The 14879-nt window shown below is 50.0% G+C and overlaps 1 protein-coding gene across 11 annotated transcripts in view; it reads right to left on the bottom strand.

Moving 5' to 3' along the window:
* Positions 1–26: 26 nt before the first annotated feature.
* EPS15L1 (epidermal growth factor receptor pathway substrate 15 like 1) overlaps positions 27–14879 on the bottom strand; it is a 125695-nt gene continuing 110842 nt past the window's right edge. For 3 of the 11 annotated variants that reach the window (XM_039465668.2, XM_074384449.1, XM_039465669.2), the window contains one exon: positions 11566–13546. In XM_039465668.2, coding sequence (XP_039321602.1) covers positions 13332–13546 — 215 coding nt within the window. In that variant the 3' untranslated portion in view covers positions 11566–13331. Of the gene's footprint in view, positions 6482–11565; positions 13547–14879 lie in introns of those variants that run through there. The other 8 variants (XM_039465664.2, XM_074384451.1, XM_039465662.2 and 5 more) reach the window with 6 other exon arrangements.

Here is a 14879-nt window from a genome sequence, read left to right as displayed (position 1 = left end):
AAAAAAAAAAAAAAAAAAGTTGCCTCTTGCGGCCTGGTGCAGCAGCACATGCCTGTAATCCCAGCACTTTGGGAGGCCAAGGTGGAAGGATTCCTTGAGGTCAGGAATTTGAGACCAGCCTGGGCAACACAGCGAGACCCCATCTCTAAAAATAAATTTTTTAAAAATATTAGCCAGGTGTGGTGGTGCACACCTCTAGTCCCAGCTACTTGGGAGGCTGACGTGGGAGGATCACTTGAGCCCAGGAAGTCAAAGCCGCAGTGAGCTAAGATCGCACCACTGCACTCCAGCCTGAGCGACAGAGTGAGGCTCTTTCTCTAAAGATAAATAAAAAAAATAAAATGAGGCTCTTTCTCTAAAATAAATAAAAATAAAATAAAAGTTGCCTCTTGCCTGCTGTATTGGAAGTTTCTGTATTTGCTGATTCAACCAACCCTAGATCAAAACTACTTGAAAAAGGGCTGGGCACGATGGCTCATGCCTGTAATCCTATTACTGTGGGAGGCCAAGGTGAGTGGATCACCTGAGGTTGAGAGTTCGAGACCAGCCAACATAGTGAAACCCTGTCTCTACTAAAAACACAAAAATTAGCCGAGCATGGTGGCTTGTGCCTGTAATCCCAGCTACTCCGGTGAATCGCTTGAACCTAGGAGGTGGAGGTTACAGTGATCCGAGGTTACACCACTGCACTCCAGCCTGGGCAACAAGAGGGAGACTCCATCTCAAAAAAACAAAAACAAAAACAAAAAAAAAACTATTTGAAAAAAAAAAAAGTTGCCTCTTATATAAAGATCTGATGGACAGAAGGAAAATTGTTCAATTTTCTCAGGCGTGACCTTGGCATGTCAGTCCCCACACAGAGTGGCGCGTGCTTCGCTGCACGTGGGTGAAATGGCATCCTGACTCCAGCTTGCCCTCAAGCCCTTCTCCAGAGCAAAGGAAGACAGCCACGAGGCAAATGTGGAAAATCTGGATGAGGTGACGCTGGGCAGAGGGGTGACGGGGCGGGGGTGTTTACTATCCTTGTCAACTGTTATGTTTGGAAATTTTCATTCTACATTTGTTCCAACTGGATACTCTGTTCTTCAGGAAAGGGCATGAGTGTCCTCTGCCACAGAAGAGACAGAGCCAACGGGAAAGCAGTGGATTCATGGATTTGATGTTGATTATTTACACAGCAGGGGACTGTGTGTGTGTGTGTGTGTGTGTGTGTGTGTGTGTGTGTGTAGCAGGGAAGGAAAAAAACAGGATTTAAAACTGGCTTCTAACATTTTAGGGGGTCTGAGGACCTCTTTAAAAATCAGATGGTGGCTGGTCGTGGTGGCTCATCCCTATAATCCCAGAATTTTGGGAGGCTGAGGTGGGTGGATCACCGGAGGTTGAGAGTTTGAGACCAGCCTGATCAACCTGGAGAAACCCCATCTCTACTAAAAATACAGAATTAACCGGGCATGGTGGTGGGTGCCTGTAATCCCAGCTACTCGGAGGACTGAGGCAGAGGAATTGCTTGAACCTGGGAGGCGGAGGTTGCGGTGAGCCGAGATCACACCACTGTGCTCCAGTCTGGGCAACAAGAGCAAAACTCTGTCCAAAAAATAATAATAAAATAAAAATCAGATGGGGGCCGGGCGCAGTGGCTCACACCTGTAATGCCAACAGAACTTTGGGAGGCTGGGGTGGGAGGGTCACTTGGGGTCAGGAGTTAGAGATAAGCCTGGCTAACATAGTGAGACCCTGTTTCTATTTAAAAAAAAAAAAAAAAAAAAAAAAATTAGCCGGGTGTGGTGGCACACACACCCGTAGTCCCATCTGCTCAGGAGGGTAAGGCAGGACGATCGCTTGAGTGCAGGAGTTCAAGGCTGCAGAGGGCTCTGATTTCACCACTGCACTCCAGCCTGGGTGACAGAGCGAGACCCCCATCTCTAAAAAAGGGGGGAGAAAAAAAGATAAAATTGATGAACACTCTGCAAACCCACATACAATAAAACCCACAAATGTGCATTCAGGGGTTCACTGATTTCCCTAAAAAGTCCCATCCCCTGGGTAGGAGCTCCTAATTCAGTACATGGTTTTCCATTTCTAAGATATCAAGAGCCATCACCTGCCTCTTCTGGGTACGGTGAATATGCAAATAAGAAGACAACAAGAAACTAGAAACCCTCGAGTTTTCTAAGAAACCCTCAATTCTTTCTCAAATCAGCAAAACGGGCCTCCGCCCCTGGCTGGCTTCGGAGCTCTGGGCAAATAACTACAGGAAACGAAGTCTCAATTTTCCCATCAGGAAAATGGGTTAACAGTTTCCAACAAGATGATGGAAGTTGAATCGCTGTGAAAACTGTGGCGTCCAAAACCTAATACAGAGTGTAGGCCTCACCTTCCTTCAAATGGTGCCAAAGCTGTAACCACCCTGGGGAGAGGTGATTCAGCACCTTACCCAAAGGGATCTGTCACGGCACTCTGGGGTATTCCTCCAGGAGGAAGGAAGTCTTGGGGATTGCCTCCAGCCACGACCACTTTCAGGAAGCTGTTCACTTTTGCAGAGACAGCTAGGGACCCCTCAGAGGTTGCAAAGCCCATGAGGCCCCAACAGGCCCCCGATCCACAAAGCAAGGCTATTCCATGGGCGCCAAGGAAACGTCCCCTCCCAGCACCCTCATCTCCAGGACCGCAGGGACTCTCCAGGGTCTGTAACCTGGAAGAGGGGCTTGGAATCTCTACATTCCCCCAAAATCTGCCATAAACTTCAGTTGATGGTTTACAGGTGACCCTTGAACAACACAGGTTTGAACTGAGTGGGTTCAGTCTCGTACGTAGATTTTTTTTTTTTTTTTTTTTTGAGTCTGAGTCTCACTCTGTCGCCCAGGCTGGAGTGCAATGGTGCAATCTCAGCTTACTGCAACCTCCACTTGTGAGGTACAAGCGATTCTCCTGCCTCAGCCTCCTAAATAGCTGGGATTACAGGTGCCTGCCACGATGCCCAGATAATTTTTGTATGTTTAGTAGAGACAAGGTTTCGCTATGTGGGCCAGGCTGGCCTCAAGCTCCTGACCTCAGGTGATCCCCTCACCTCCACCTCCCAAAGTGCTGGGATCACAGGCGTGCACCACCACACTTCACTGATTTTGTATTTTTAGTAGAGACAGGGTTTCTCCATGTTGGTCAGTCTGGTCTCAAACTCCCGACCTTAGGTGATCCACCCACCTTAGCCTCCCAAGGTGTTGGGATTACAGGCGTGAGCCACTGAGCCAGGCCTGTTATTTTCAATGTCATGAATTATTTGCCGAGATGAGTCTATGTAACAAAATATCTGAGCTTGAAAAGCTGCTTTTTAAAACTGAATCTACCTTAGGCCAGGAGTTCCAAACCGGCCTGGTCAACATGGTGAAACCCCATCTCTACTAAAAATACAAAGAATTATCCAGACGTGGTGGCAGGCGCCTGTAATATACCAGCTACTTGGGAGGCTGAGGCAGGAGAATTGCTTGAACTTGGGAGGCGGAGGCTGCAGCAAGCCAAGATTGTGCCATGGCACTCCAGCCTGGGTGACAAGAACGAAACTCCATCTCAAAATAAAATAAATTAATAGACAAAAACAATTCTATGTCCAGTGGGTCAGTGTCAATACCAGCACTGTTAAGTCACGTTGATGACATGGATCTTTGATGTCATTAAATAATGTCAAGGCACTTCGTCTCTGTGGTCCTCCTCCCCCAAGCCCAGCTCCCCATCTAGTCATGGGAAAAACATCAGACAAATCCCAGTGGAGGGACATTCTACAGAGCACCTGATCAGTTCTCCCTGTAACTATCAAGAGCATCAAAAACACAGAACGTTTGAGAAACTCACACAGCCCAGGGAAGCCTAAAGAGATGTGACAGCTGAATGTCATGGGGTATCCTGGGACAGAAAAAGGACATTAGGAAGAAACAGAGCCTTTTTTTTTTTTTTTTTTTTTTTGAGATGGAGTTTTGCTCTTGTTACCCAGGCTGGAGTGCAATGGCGTGATCTCGGCTCACCGCAACCTCCGCCTCCTGGGTTCACGCAATTCTCCTGCCTCAGCCTCCCGAGTAGCTGGGATTACAGGCACGCGCCACCATGCCCAGCTAATTTTTTGTATTTTTAGTAGAGACGGGGTTTCACCATGTTAACCAGAATGGTCTCGATCTCTTGACCTTGTGATCCACCCGCCTCGGCCTCCCAAAGTGCTGGGATTACAGGCGTGAGCCACGGCGCCTGGCCTTTTTTTTTAGACAGAGTCTTACTCTGTCGCCCAGACTGGAGGGCAGAGGTGTGATCTTGGCTCACCACAACCTCCACCTCCCAGGCTTAAATGATTCTCCTGCCTTAGTCTCCTGAGTAGCTAGGATTACAGGCACAAGCCACCACGCCTGGCTAATTTTTTAGTATTTTTAGTAGAGATGGGGTTTCACCATCTTGGCCGGACTGGTCTTGAACCCCTGACCTCAAATGATCCATCTGCCTCAGCCTCCCAAAGGGCTGGGATTACAGGCGTGAGCCACCGCATGGCCTGTAATTCTATTTTTTGAGACAGCATGTCTTTCTTGTTGCTGGAGTGCAATGGTGAGACCTCAGCTCACTGCAACCTCCCTCCAGCTCCTGAGTTCGACTGATTCTCCTTTCTCAGCGTCCCAAATAGCTGAGATTACAGGTGTGCGTCACCACCCCTGGGTAATTTTTATCTTTTTTTAGTAGTGACATGTTGGCCAGGCTGGTCTCAAACCCCTGACTACAGATGATCTCCCTGCTTTGGCCTCCCAAAATGCTGGGATTATGGGCGTGAGCCACCACGCCTGGTCAAAAAACAGCAATTCTGAATAAAGTGTGGACTCTAGTTTAATAATAATCCATACTGGTTCATTAATTGGGACGTAAGTAATGCATAATGTAAGATATTAAAAATAGGATAAACTCTCTAAGGGGTTAATGGAAACCCTTTGCTTTTTGGTTTTTTTGAGAAGGAGTCTCACTCTGTCACCCAGGTTGGAGTGCAGTGGCATGATCTCGGCTCACTGCAACCTCTGCCTCCCAGGTTCAAGCGATTCTCCTGCCTCAGCCTCCTGAGTAGCTGGGATTACAGGCATGCACCACCACGCCCAGCCAATTTTTGTATTTTTAGTAGAGACAGGGTTTCACCATGTTGGCCAGGATGGTCTTGATCTCTTGATCTTGTGATCCACCTGCCTTGGCTTCCCAAAGTGCTGGGATTATAGGCATGAGCCACTGTGCCTGGCCACCGTTTGTTTTTTATTTATTTTTATTTTTGCAATCTTTCTGCAAATTTAAAACTAGCCAGGCACGGTAATCCCAGCCCTTTCAGAGGCTGAGGGGGTAGGATGGCTTAGCCCAGGGGGCGGAGGCTGTAGTGAGCTGAGATCACGCCACTGCACTTCACCCGGGGTGACAGAGCTCAGACGCTGTCCCAAAAAAAATTTTTTAAGGGTAAATTGTCTAAGGGGCTTATGCCCTTTCTATCTTCTTTGCAATTTTTCTGCGAATTTAAAACTGTCCTAAAAGACAAAGTTGGTTAAAACACAAAAATGGGCAAGGCTTGGTGGCTCACGCCTGTAATCCCAACACTTTGGGAGGCTGAGACAGGAGGATTGTTTTGGGTCTAGGCAGCCTGGGCAACATGAGAAGATCCTGTCTCTTAAAAAAAAAATACCAAAGAAACAAAAAGGTAAAAATTTAACATTTAAAGAGCAACATTCCACCTATTTTTGCAAGGTTGATCCGCTTCCTGATACGACTGCAGGAGAAACAGTGTTTACAGAGATTAAAGAAGCTTCTCTTGTTTTGTATTAAAATATTTATATTAATCATTCAAACTTCATTTTATACAATGAATGCATACACCGCTGGGGGAGTGTCTGACTGATGCGTGGACGGGCGGGCGGGGATGTCTGCAGCTATGAGTGGGGAGGCGGTGGGGAGGCTGCGGGTGCTTCCTCACCTGGGCTGACCATGTGGTCATTCCCAGAGGAAGAGCTGGACACAGTCAGCCCTGGGGGGATGGCACATGGGAGAGAGGGACCTGCAGACGTGGGGCACAGCCCCTGTAAGGGCTTCCCCAGGAGATGGGGCCTCTCTAGGCCTTGCAGCCGAGTTTGCTCACCCTGAACAAGCCTTCCAGTCCTGGCCGTCGGTGTACGGTGGCTACAGTGTGTGTGTGTGTGTGTGTGTGTGTGTGTGTGTGTGTGTGTGTGTGTGTGTGTGTAGATATGGTGTGTGTGTGTGTGTGTGTGTGTGTAGACATCCGCACTGTCCCCTCTCTGGAACCCGCCCATGCCCTGTCCCGCCCGCGCACAGCCCGCGCCTAGGCAGCGGGCATGTCAGCCTTGCTGAGCGCGATGGCCAGTTCCAGGTCCTCCTGCTCCTGCCGCCGCAGCCGAGCCAGCCTCTCCTGTTCCGCTTTCTCGCTCTCCCGCTTGGCCCACGCCAGCTGCTGCTCCTCATTGCCAAACTGCAAAGGAAAAACGGAGAGTGGGTGATGTGGTCCTGGGGCTAGGACCTGTAGGCTGGAGGGAGGCAGGGAATGTGTGGCAAGGGGCAGGGAATATGTGGGAGGGGGCAGGGGCCTGCCCACCGCCCCTCGGAGGATCCGATGTGCAAGGGGAAAGTGTCTTGGCTGGGTCCAGTGGGTGTGAGAGCCTGGCTCAGGCCCCACATCTGGAAGGCGGAGCAGACGGAGTGCATGTGATTAAGTGTGACCTTAACCGTGACCTCTGGGCCTCAGAGAAACCAGCCACCCAGCCCCACGCAGAGAAGTGAGGATGAACCCTTGATGTTGGTGGCCAAGAGGTGCAGAGATGGGGAAGTTCGAGCACGCACAGCTCTAAAGCCCGCAGCGCAGATTAATTCTGCAGTCTGGGAACGCAGCACTTCGGAGCACTCCCAGACCCTCTGAGGGTCGTTTTCTATCAGAACACTGAGAAAAGCCGTGGCAGTCACACTGCCATTTAGTCAAATCTTTATTCTTGGGGTATTTTTCTAAAATGTTCAGTTAAAATAAAAACTTAAAAAAGGGAGAAAACCATCTTGATGCTGAGATAGGTGATTACAAACGATCCAAAATACATTAGTTATGAAAAGAAAAGCCACAAGCTCTTCCCCTAGGGTGGATCCCTGTGTCCTGGACTTCCCTGAGAGGTCGCTGGCATCCTCGCCCCCCCACCCCCAGGAAAGCTGCTGCCACTTAAGAGACTAAAAGGATTCCCTTATGAACATCTTGCTGCGACACACTGCCTCTGACCAGCTCTCTGCTCAACGCTGGAGTAACACCAATGATAACACGTGCGGTGGGTCTTCCCAAGGCACCCTTGGGAGCAGAAATATACAAACAATCCCAGCACGATCTGGGACCCAGGCTCTTGAGGAGGCCCCTGCAGGCTCCCCGGAGTGCAGAGAAGGAGGCACACAGAAACGCTCACGGCTCTCCACCACACATAACACTAGGTCTGTGTGACAACCGGGAGGTGGGCCTGCTGTCATCTCATCCCTCTGACAGCTGGGCACACTCAGGCCAGTGAAGGGGTGGCTCACACTCTATAGACTTTTTTCCCCCAGGCCATGGCAGGTCGGGGCGCATGGCTGGCAGCTGAAGCTGACAGAGAGGATGCGTCCTTGTGGGGTTCCGGGTGTGAGGCCCAGTGCCTAACCTTGGGATCTCCAGGACGAAGCATGGAGGGGGATAAGCCAGACTGAGGGGCTTGTGGGCCTAAGAAAGGAGCTGGGATTTTCCCACGGAGGCTCCGTGGGCCAGTGAGTTGGGTGATCGGATTGGCAGTGTCTGGATGTTTCATGGCTTGATGGTGGCAAGAGCAAGGGGCAGGAGAGACGAGGGCCAGATGGCAGGGCCGGAGGGGCTGGGCCGGGTGCAGGAGCGGGTGGGTGCAAGGAACCTGGCTGGGAGGAGGACGCAGAGCCCTGGAGGCCTCCCTCTAGCTGGCCTCAGGACCCAAACGGGGGCAGGCGGAGTGTCGGTACCAAGATGTCTCTGGGAGGAAGGGCTGAGTCTTGACTTCTTAGAGGCGCCGCCCAGCTAAACACGTAGGGGTCTGACGAGTCTCCAGGTCGAACTCCTCCTGCCACTGTGTTACTGCCATGGGCACAGAGAAGCGTTTCCCCACCTCCCGCCCCACTTTGGGGAATTTTCCAACACCTCACGGGGAGAAAAACAAGGAAAAAACAACAAGTGCGGGCGGAGATTATTCCACGGCGCTGCTGACAACAGTGGGAGGGAGATGGCGCTGCTGACGCGGGCCTCAGCCTCCACCAGTCTTGAGGGCGGGGTGGGCAGGAGCTCATGGTAAAGTTCGCCCGGATCCAGATCAAAGCCAGGAGCCGCCAGGTAACCAGCCTGCTGGGTCTGAACCATAGCCCCCACCCCCGCTGCCTTCTCTGGCCCCGCTGAGCCCCCATGTCGTAGTGTCACTGAAGCGCCTTCTGCTTGCGGGGTCTTTCCAAATGAAAGGTATCAGTAGGAAAGTTCCCAATGTCTTCAGAGTCCAGTGGTTCAAGGCCAGCTCACGAATCCATGCTGGAGACTTGCATTGGTGAGGTCTGCGGGCACTTAGGAGGCAGGATGGGCTGTGAGGTTGGGAAGAGCTGTCCAGAAAGGGGGCTCCAAGGCGGATCCCTCTGTGTCTGCTGTCTTAGCCCTGGGTGGGGCCACCTTCCAGTTCTTGGACCTGGGTGGGTCACGTGGGCCACAGTCTGGCTGCCTGTGGGTGTGGCCACTGCAAAACCAATAGCAGCTGGGATTCATACCAGCTCTGTCTGATTTTTGCTTCCCTCTGGCACTACCATGGAACTGAGACACTGCAGGGGCGGGACACTGCCCTTCTGAGATATGGCCCTCACGAGGCCTGCCTGCTCAGGGTGCATGGTGAGTGGTTCATCTCGGCAGCCTCTTGGAAATCCACAGTTCAGACAGCTCGGCACGCTGGGTGATAGGACGGCCCGGGAGGCACCTGGCACCTGTCCTCACCAGGAACAGACACCTGCGCTCCAAGGCGTCTGATGGCACTTCCAACGCACTGTGTGCAGGACACATCTAGCCACCTCCCATTCGTTCACTTGTTCTGACATTGAAATTGCATTCAACTCCTTCGATAATTCAAAGCACGGCTTAGCTGATCTGATATTTGCACTGCTCTTAATGCGAACTTCCAAAAGAACCATTCTGCTAACCTAGAAATGCCACTTCCTAATGAACACGTTTGCCTGAGACAGACAGACCTGCTTTTAAAGAAATACCAGAGAGGGAAGAAGTTTCCCGGGAACTGCCACAAGCACAAATAATCCACTGATGGAAATTCAGGGCTTGTAAATTAGAGGGTTCTGGTGAGGCACGGCCAGGGCACCACCTCCCCAAGTGAGGTGTGGGTGACCTGGGCCTCCCTGACTGCCAACGTGGACGGGGCTGTCCCTGCACAGGTGAAAACGCAGCCTGGACACCAGTCTCAGAACGTCCGTGCTGAAAGTCATGCTGCCAGTCTGCTGGGCAGTCAGAGCCCTCTTGGCATTTGCTCAGGGAAGTGGAAGTATTCAAACCAGAGAAAGCAGCTGTACCCTCTAATAAGTTAGCACAAATATTCCAGCTCCAGTGAACCCAGAAACCACCGGCCGATCGGCGGAGCCCCCTAAATGCCATAAACATGGAGAGACATCTCGAGTACCCAGAGGAGGGCTGGTCATGGATGATTTTAAACAACGATTCAACCCAAGGAGACAAACAAAAACAATTAAGGGTCCTGTCCTCACCCCATTCCTTCAGAGTGGCTGAAGTACACTATCTAATAATTTCCTCTGGAAAAAATGGGTATTTGCAGTGGGAAAAGTCATTTTAAACAGAAAACAGGCCTATAATCCTAACACTTTGGGAGGCCAAGGCAGGAGGAGTGTTTGAGCACAGAGTTCAAAGCCCACCCTGGGTAATAAAGTGAGATCTTGTCTCTACAAGAACATTTGTAAATTAGCCAGATGCAGCTGGGCGCGGTGGCACGTGCCTGTAGTCCCAGCTACTCAGGACACTGAGGTGGGAGGATCGCTTGAGCCCAGGAGTTCTGGGCTGTAGTGTGCTATGCCGATCAGGTGTCTGCACTAAGTTTGGCATCAATATGGTGACCTCCTGGGAGCGGGGGACCATCAGGTTGCCTAAGAAGTGGTGAACTGGCCTAGGTCAAAACTCCCGTGCTGATTAGTAGTAGGATCATGCCTGTGAATAGCCACTATACTCCAGCCTGGGCAAGAACCCATCTCTTAAAAAAATAAAATAAATAAAGTAAAATAAAATTAGCCAGATGCACCGGTGCACACCTGAGGTCCCAGCTACGTGGGAGGCTGAGGTGGGATGATTGCTTGAGCCTGGGAGGTCAAGGCTGCAGTGAAGCTGTGATGGCACCACTGCACTCCAGCCTGGGTGACAGAGTAAGACCCACCTCTGAAAATGTAAAAACCAGGCCGGGCACAGTGGCTCACGCCTGAAATCCCAGCACTTTGGGAGGCCGAGGTAGACGGATCATGAGGTCAGGAGTTTGAGACCAGCCTGGCCAACACGGTGAAGCCCCATCTCTACTAAAAATACAAAAATTAGGCCGGGCGCGGTGGCTCAAGCCTGTAATCCCAGCACTTTGGGAGGCCGAGGCGGGTGGATCACGAGGTCGAGAAATCGAGACCATCCTGGTCAACATGGTAAAACCCCGTCTCTACTAAAAATACAAAAAATTAGCTGGGCATGGTGGCGCGTGCCTGTAATCCCAGCTACTCAGGAGGCTGAGGCAGGAGAATTGCCTGAACCCAGGAGGCGGAGGTTGCGGTGAGCTGAGATCGCGCCATTGCACTCTAGCCAGGGTAACAAGAGCGAAACTCCGTCTCAAAAAAAAAAAAAAAAAAAATACAAAAATTAGCTGGGTGTGGTGGCGAGCACCTATAGTCCCAGCTACTCGGGAGGCTGAGGCAGGAGAATCGCTTGAACCCAGAAAGTGGAGGTTGCAGTGAGCTGTGATCATGCCACTGCACTCCAGCCTGGACAACAAGAACAAGACTCTGTCTCAAAAAAAAAAAAAAAAAAAAAAAAAGAAAAGAAAAGAAAAAGAAAATGTAAAAGCCAAAAAAATAGGGGGGACAAAAAGAAAACCAGAAACCAGCAGGGCTGCAATCAGGCCTGGGTGGAATTTGATTTCCTACCTGGAGATGAGGGTGATAAAGTGGCTGGCACTGTTTCAAAACTGAAGTTAACAATTGTTCTGGAACAACCAGAAAGGTTAAGCCAAATGATACCCTGAAACCTTGGGTGGTTTTTCTTTTTATGTTTTAGAAAAAATGAGCCCTCTGGGGGTTAGGATCACAGGAAACAGAACTCTGAATTTCAGAAAGAGAACAGTCATTTCTTCAAGCTGCCGTTCACCCCTCTTACCTAACTTTTCCCTACCCACGACAGAGTACCTGAGTCATGTGTGAAGAGTTCGGTTTGTTTGTTTTTTAATCAGCATTTAATATTTTTCCACCAGAAAATAAATGAAGGGCTATTCGAGAAACTCTAGATAAAGCAAGTTTTGTTTCTGGCTTTTATTAACAACGTCACCATTTTGCATACATCCCCAATGCACATCTAGGGTCAATAAAAATCAAACTCACTGCAGTTGTGAAACATTTATGGGTCACCCAGAGCCAGAAACAGGTCAGGTTTGGCCGGGCCTGTTGGCTGTAATCCCAGCATTATGGGAGGCCGAGGTCGGCGGATCACCTGAGGTCAAGAGATTGAGACCATCCCGGCCAACATAATGAAACCCCATCTCTACTAAAATACAAAAAATTAGCTGGGCATGGTGGCACATGCCTATAGTCCCAGCTACTCGGGAGGCTGAGGCAAGAGAATCGCTTGAACCCAGGAGACAGAGGTTACAGTGAGCTGAGATCATACCACTGCATTCCAGCCTGGGGTGACAGAGCGAGACTCTGTTTCAAAAACAAAAACAAAACAAGTCAGGGTCTTGGTGGATTGAAATAAGCCACATGAGCCAGTCACGCGTAATACCAGCACTTCGGAAGGCCAAGGTGGGGGGATCACTTGAGGCCAGGGGTTCCAGACCAGCCCAGGCAACAAAGCAAGACCTCATCTCTACAAAAAAAAAATCAAAAATTAGTCTGGCATGGTGTTGCACACCTGTAGCCCCAGCTACTCAGGAGGCTGAGACGGGAGGATCGCTTGAGGTTACGAGTGAGCTATGATCGTGCCATTGCAGTCCAGCCTGGGCAACACAGCGAGACCCTGTTACTGAAATAAATAAATTGATAAATAAGCCACAGGATAGCTGTGCACTGTAGAGATCATCAAGATGGCTCAGAAACAAATTGGTTGCTCTCTGGGCATTGATATGGCAGGACTTGTGTTCAAAGAGACATCCCAGGAGTTAGAGCATCTATAAATAGCACGTCTCACACCTAATGGTGAAGGAACTCACAAGCTCAAAGGAAGAAGCGGGTGCGTAACACACAGTGAAACTGATCTGGGAAGATGACACCTGAGACTCTCAGAGAACAAGATTTCGTATATTAAGGAAGCTACGGAAAACTCCTCGAAGCCGCTTACAATCTGGAATATTTTTCACCCAGAGAAAAACAAAGCCAGGCTTTCAAAATCCCGGGATTCGCTTCTCAAAAGGCACTTAACTTTGCTAAATGGCTTTTTTGAGCGCTTTCTGTCTTAGCTTTCAGAGTGGTTGTTCTAGACCGCATTTCTTTTTTCACTGGAGCTGGTAACTGAAATTAACAAGCTTTAAAAAAAAAAAAAAAAATCAAATTGCTCTTCCCTGCTGTGATCTGCCTGAAGTCCTTCAATTTGTATTTGTGGCACAAAATGCACTGAGCAGGACTGTGAGAACTTGTGCACAAAGGACTTTTTGGGGGGACGGCAAAACCCTAATGTAACTTTTGCACTCTTCTTCTCAAACTTCGGAAGTGTTTGACATCTTGGCTTCCAAAAATCAGTGAACACAACAGCCTTGGTGCGACAGAAATAATACAAAGAATCTACCGGGAAGGACAGACACGTCCCGCCTCCCGGCTGGAAGAATACCGTGCCTTTATGATCGAGCATCCAAACTGCGGCTGTTTTTCTTTTTTCTTTTTTTTTATTGAGAAACTGTTCTTCTTACAGAAGCGGCAGTGTGGAATAAATAACTCGAGGGACAGAGAGTGTGAGGTACCAAGAGGCTAGAGACGCTGGGAGGTTTGCCTTTAAAAGAAGACAAAAACCCCAAGAAAGCTGCAAGCGGAGGGTTGGAGGGGTGGCCCGGTGGGGAGAGAACTCAACTTACAGAGGTGAAGTCTGCAAAGCCCGAGGCAGAGGCCTTAGAAGGTTTAGCTGCAGAGGAGGGGACAAATGGGTCTTTTCCACTAAACGGGTCCCCAAACCCCTTTTTACTTTGGAACGGGTCGCCGCTGTCAGCCCCGAGTGGCTGGAATGGATCAGGGGCCTCGGGAAAGTCTGCGGAACCAAGCTGGCTTACAGGTGTACTTTTACCTGGAAAGTTCAGGAGAAAAAAAGGAGAAAGAAAGAAATATGAGTTACTCACCCGGATAGCAGAATGCCGGTGGGCGCAGCCTTTCTGGGAAGAGCTTGGAACGCAGCTAACAGATGGGACGGGGGTACCCTGGGGAGTCCCAGTTTTAATCAGCTTTATCCCAGGGGCTTAACAGGTTGTGAACGACACAGGAAAAACAATTCAGATGACTCCCAAACACAACACACACAGAGCAGCTCAAACTTGAGTCGTCCTGAAACAGTCTGCATGCAGGTATGTTTCGAACAGATTCATTGTAGCATGGCGACACGTTTATTAACATACTGTTTTTCAAAATCATGGCTGAGCAGAAAAATAAACTGCAAGCTTCTAACAGTCAAAAAAAAAAAAAAAAAAAGAGGAGGGGTATTACTTGCAAATGAAAAGGAGAGATTAGTTTCATAACGTGGTATGGTTATGAGGCGCGTTAGTTATGAAGATCTGCATACAGCTCTGCCACACTGGGGTTTAAGTTCTTTTTTCTGAGACAGAGTCTCTCTCTGTCGCCTAGGCTGGAGTGCAGTGGTGCAATCATGGTTCACTGTGGCCTTGGCCCCCAGGGCTCAAGTGGTCCTCCCACCTCGGCCTCCCACAGGCATGAGCCACCATGCCTGTCTAATTGTTGTATTTTTTTTTTTTTTTGTAGAGACGGGGTTTTGCCATGTTGCCCAGGCTAGCCTCGAACTCGTGGCCTCAAGCAATCTGCCTGCCTCAGTCTCCCAAAGTGCTTGAGCCACTGCGCCTGGCCTTAAGTTCTTTTTTAGCCCCCACTTCTGCCCCTCTGGTGTCGGTGGCTCCAAGGGGCAGGGTGTGTCTGGGCCTTTCTGGGCTTCTGCCAAGCAGGGAACTCCAGGATGCCCGGGTCCCAGCAAGGCATATCTTGACAGGTAGGTGAGAGAAAAGTGTTCAGAAATGGAGGAAAAGGAAAAGGCATGAGGGATGTGGCCTGAGGACGCATGGCTTTTCCCAATGCAACCTGCCAATGTACCGGAACATTCCACCAAGAAGCAGAGGCCTGTCCAGATCTGTTTGGCGATCTGGAGGTCCCACCCGAGGGGCCTTCCAGTATCTGCAGTTTTGCAGGCCAGCCAGGCTGACTCCATGCTCCTGTCTGATACCCCTCTATTTGCCCAACGGGGACCCTGGGTAGTCACGGCAGACATTCACTGTGGTTCATGCAGCACACCAGACTGGAGGCTCAATAATACGTAACATGATTCCAATGTATTAACTCAGGAAGTTTCAAAGCTAATGTATGGAAAGAAACCAAGAACCACCTGCCCCTCCAGGGCT

Source organism: Saimiri boliviensis, chromosome 14 (genome assembly GCF_048565385.1).
Source record: "Saimiri boliviensis isolate mSaiBol1 chromosome 14, mSaiBol1.pri, whole genome shotgun sequence".
Taxonomy (NCBI): Eukaryota; Metazoa; Chordata; class Mammalia; order Primates; family Cebidae; genus Saimiri; species Saimiri boliviensis.
The sequence above is the reverse complement of the archived record's forward strand: the minus strand, read 5'-3'. Positions and strand labels throughout refer to the sequence as shown.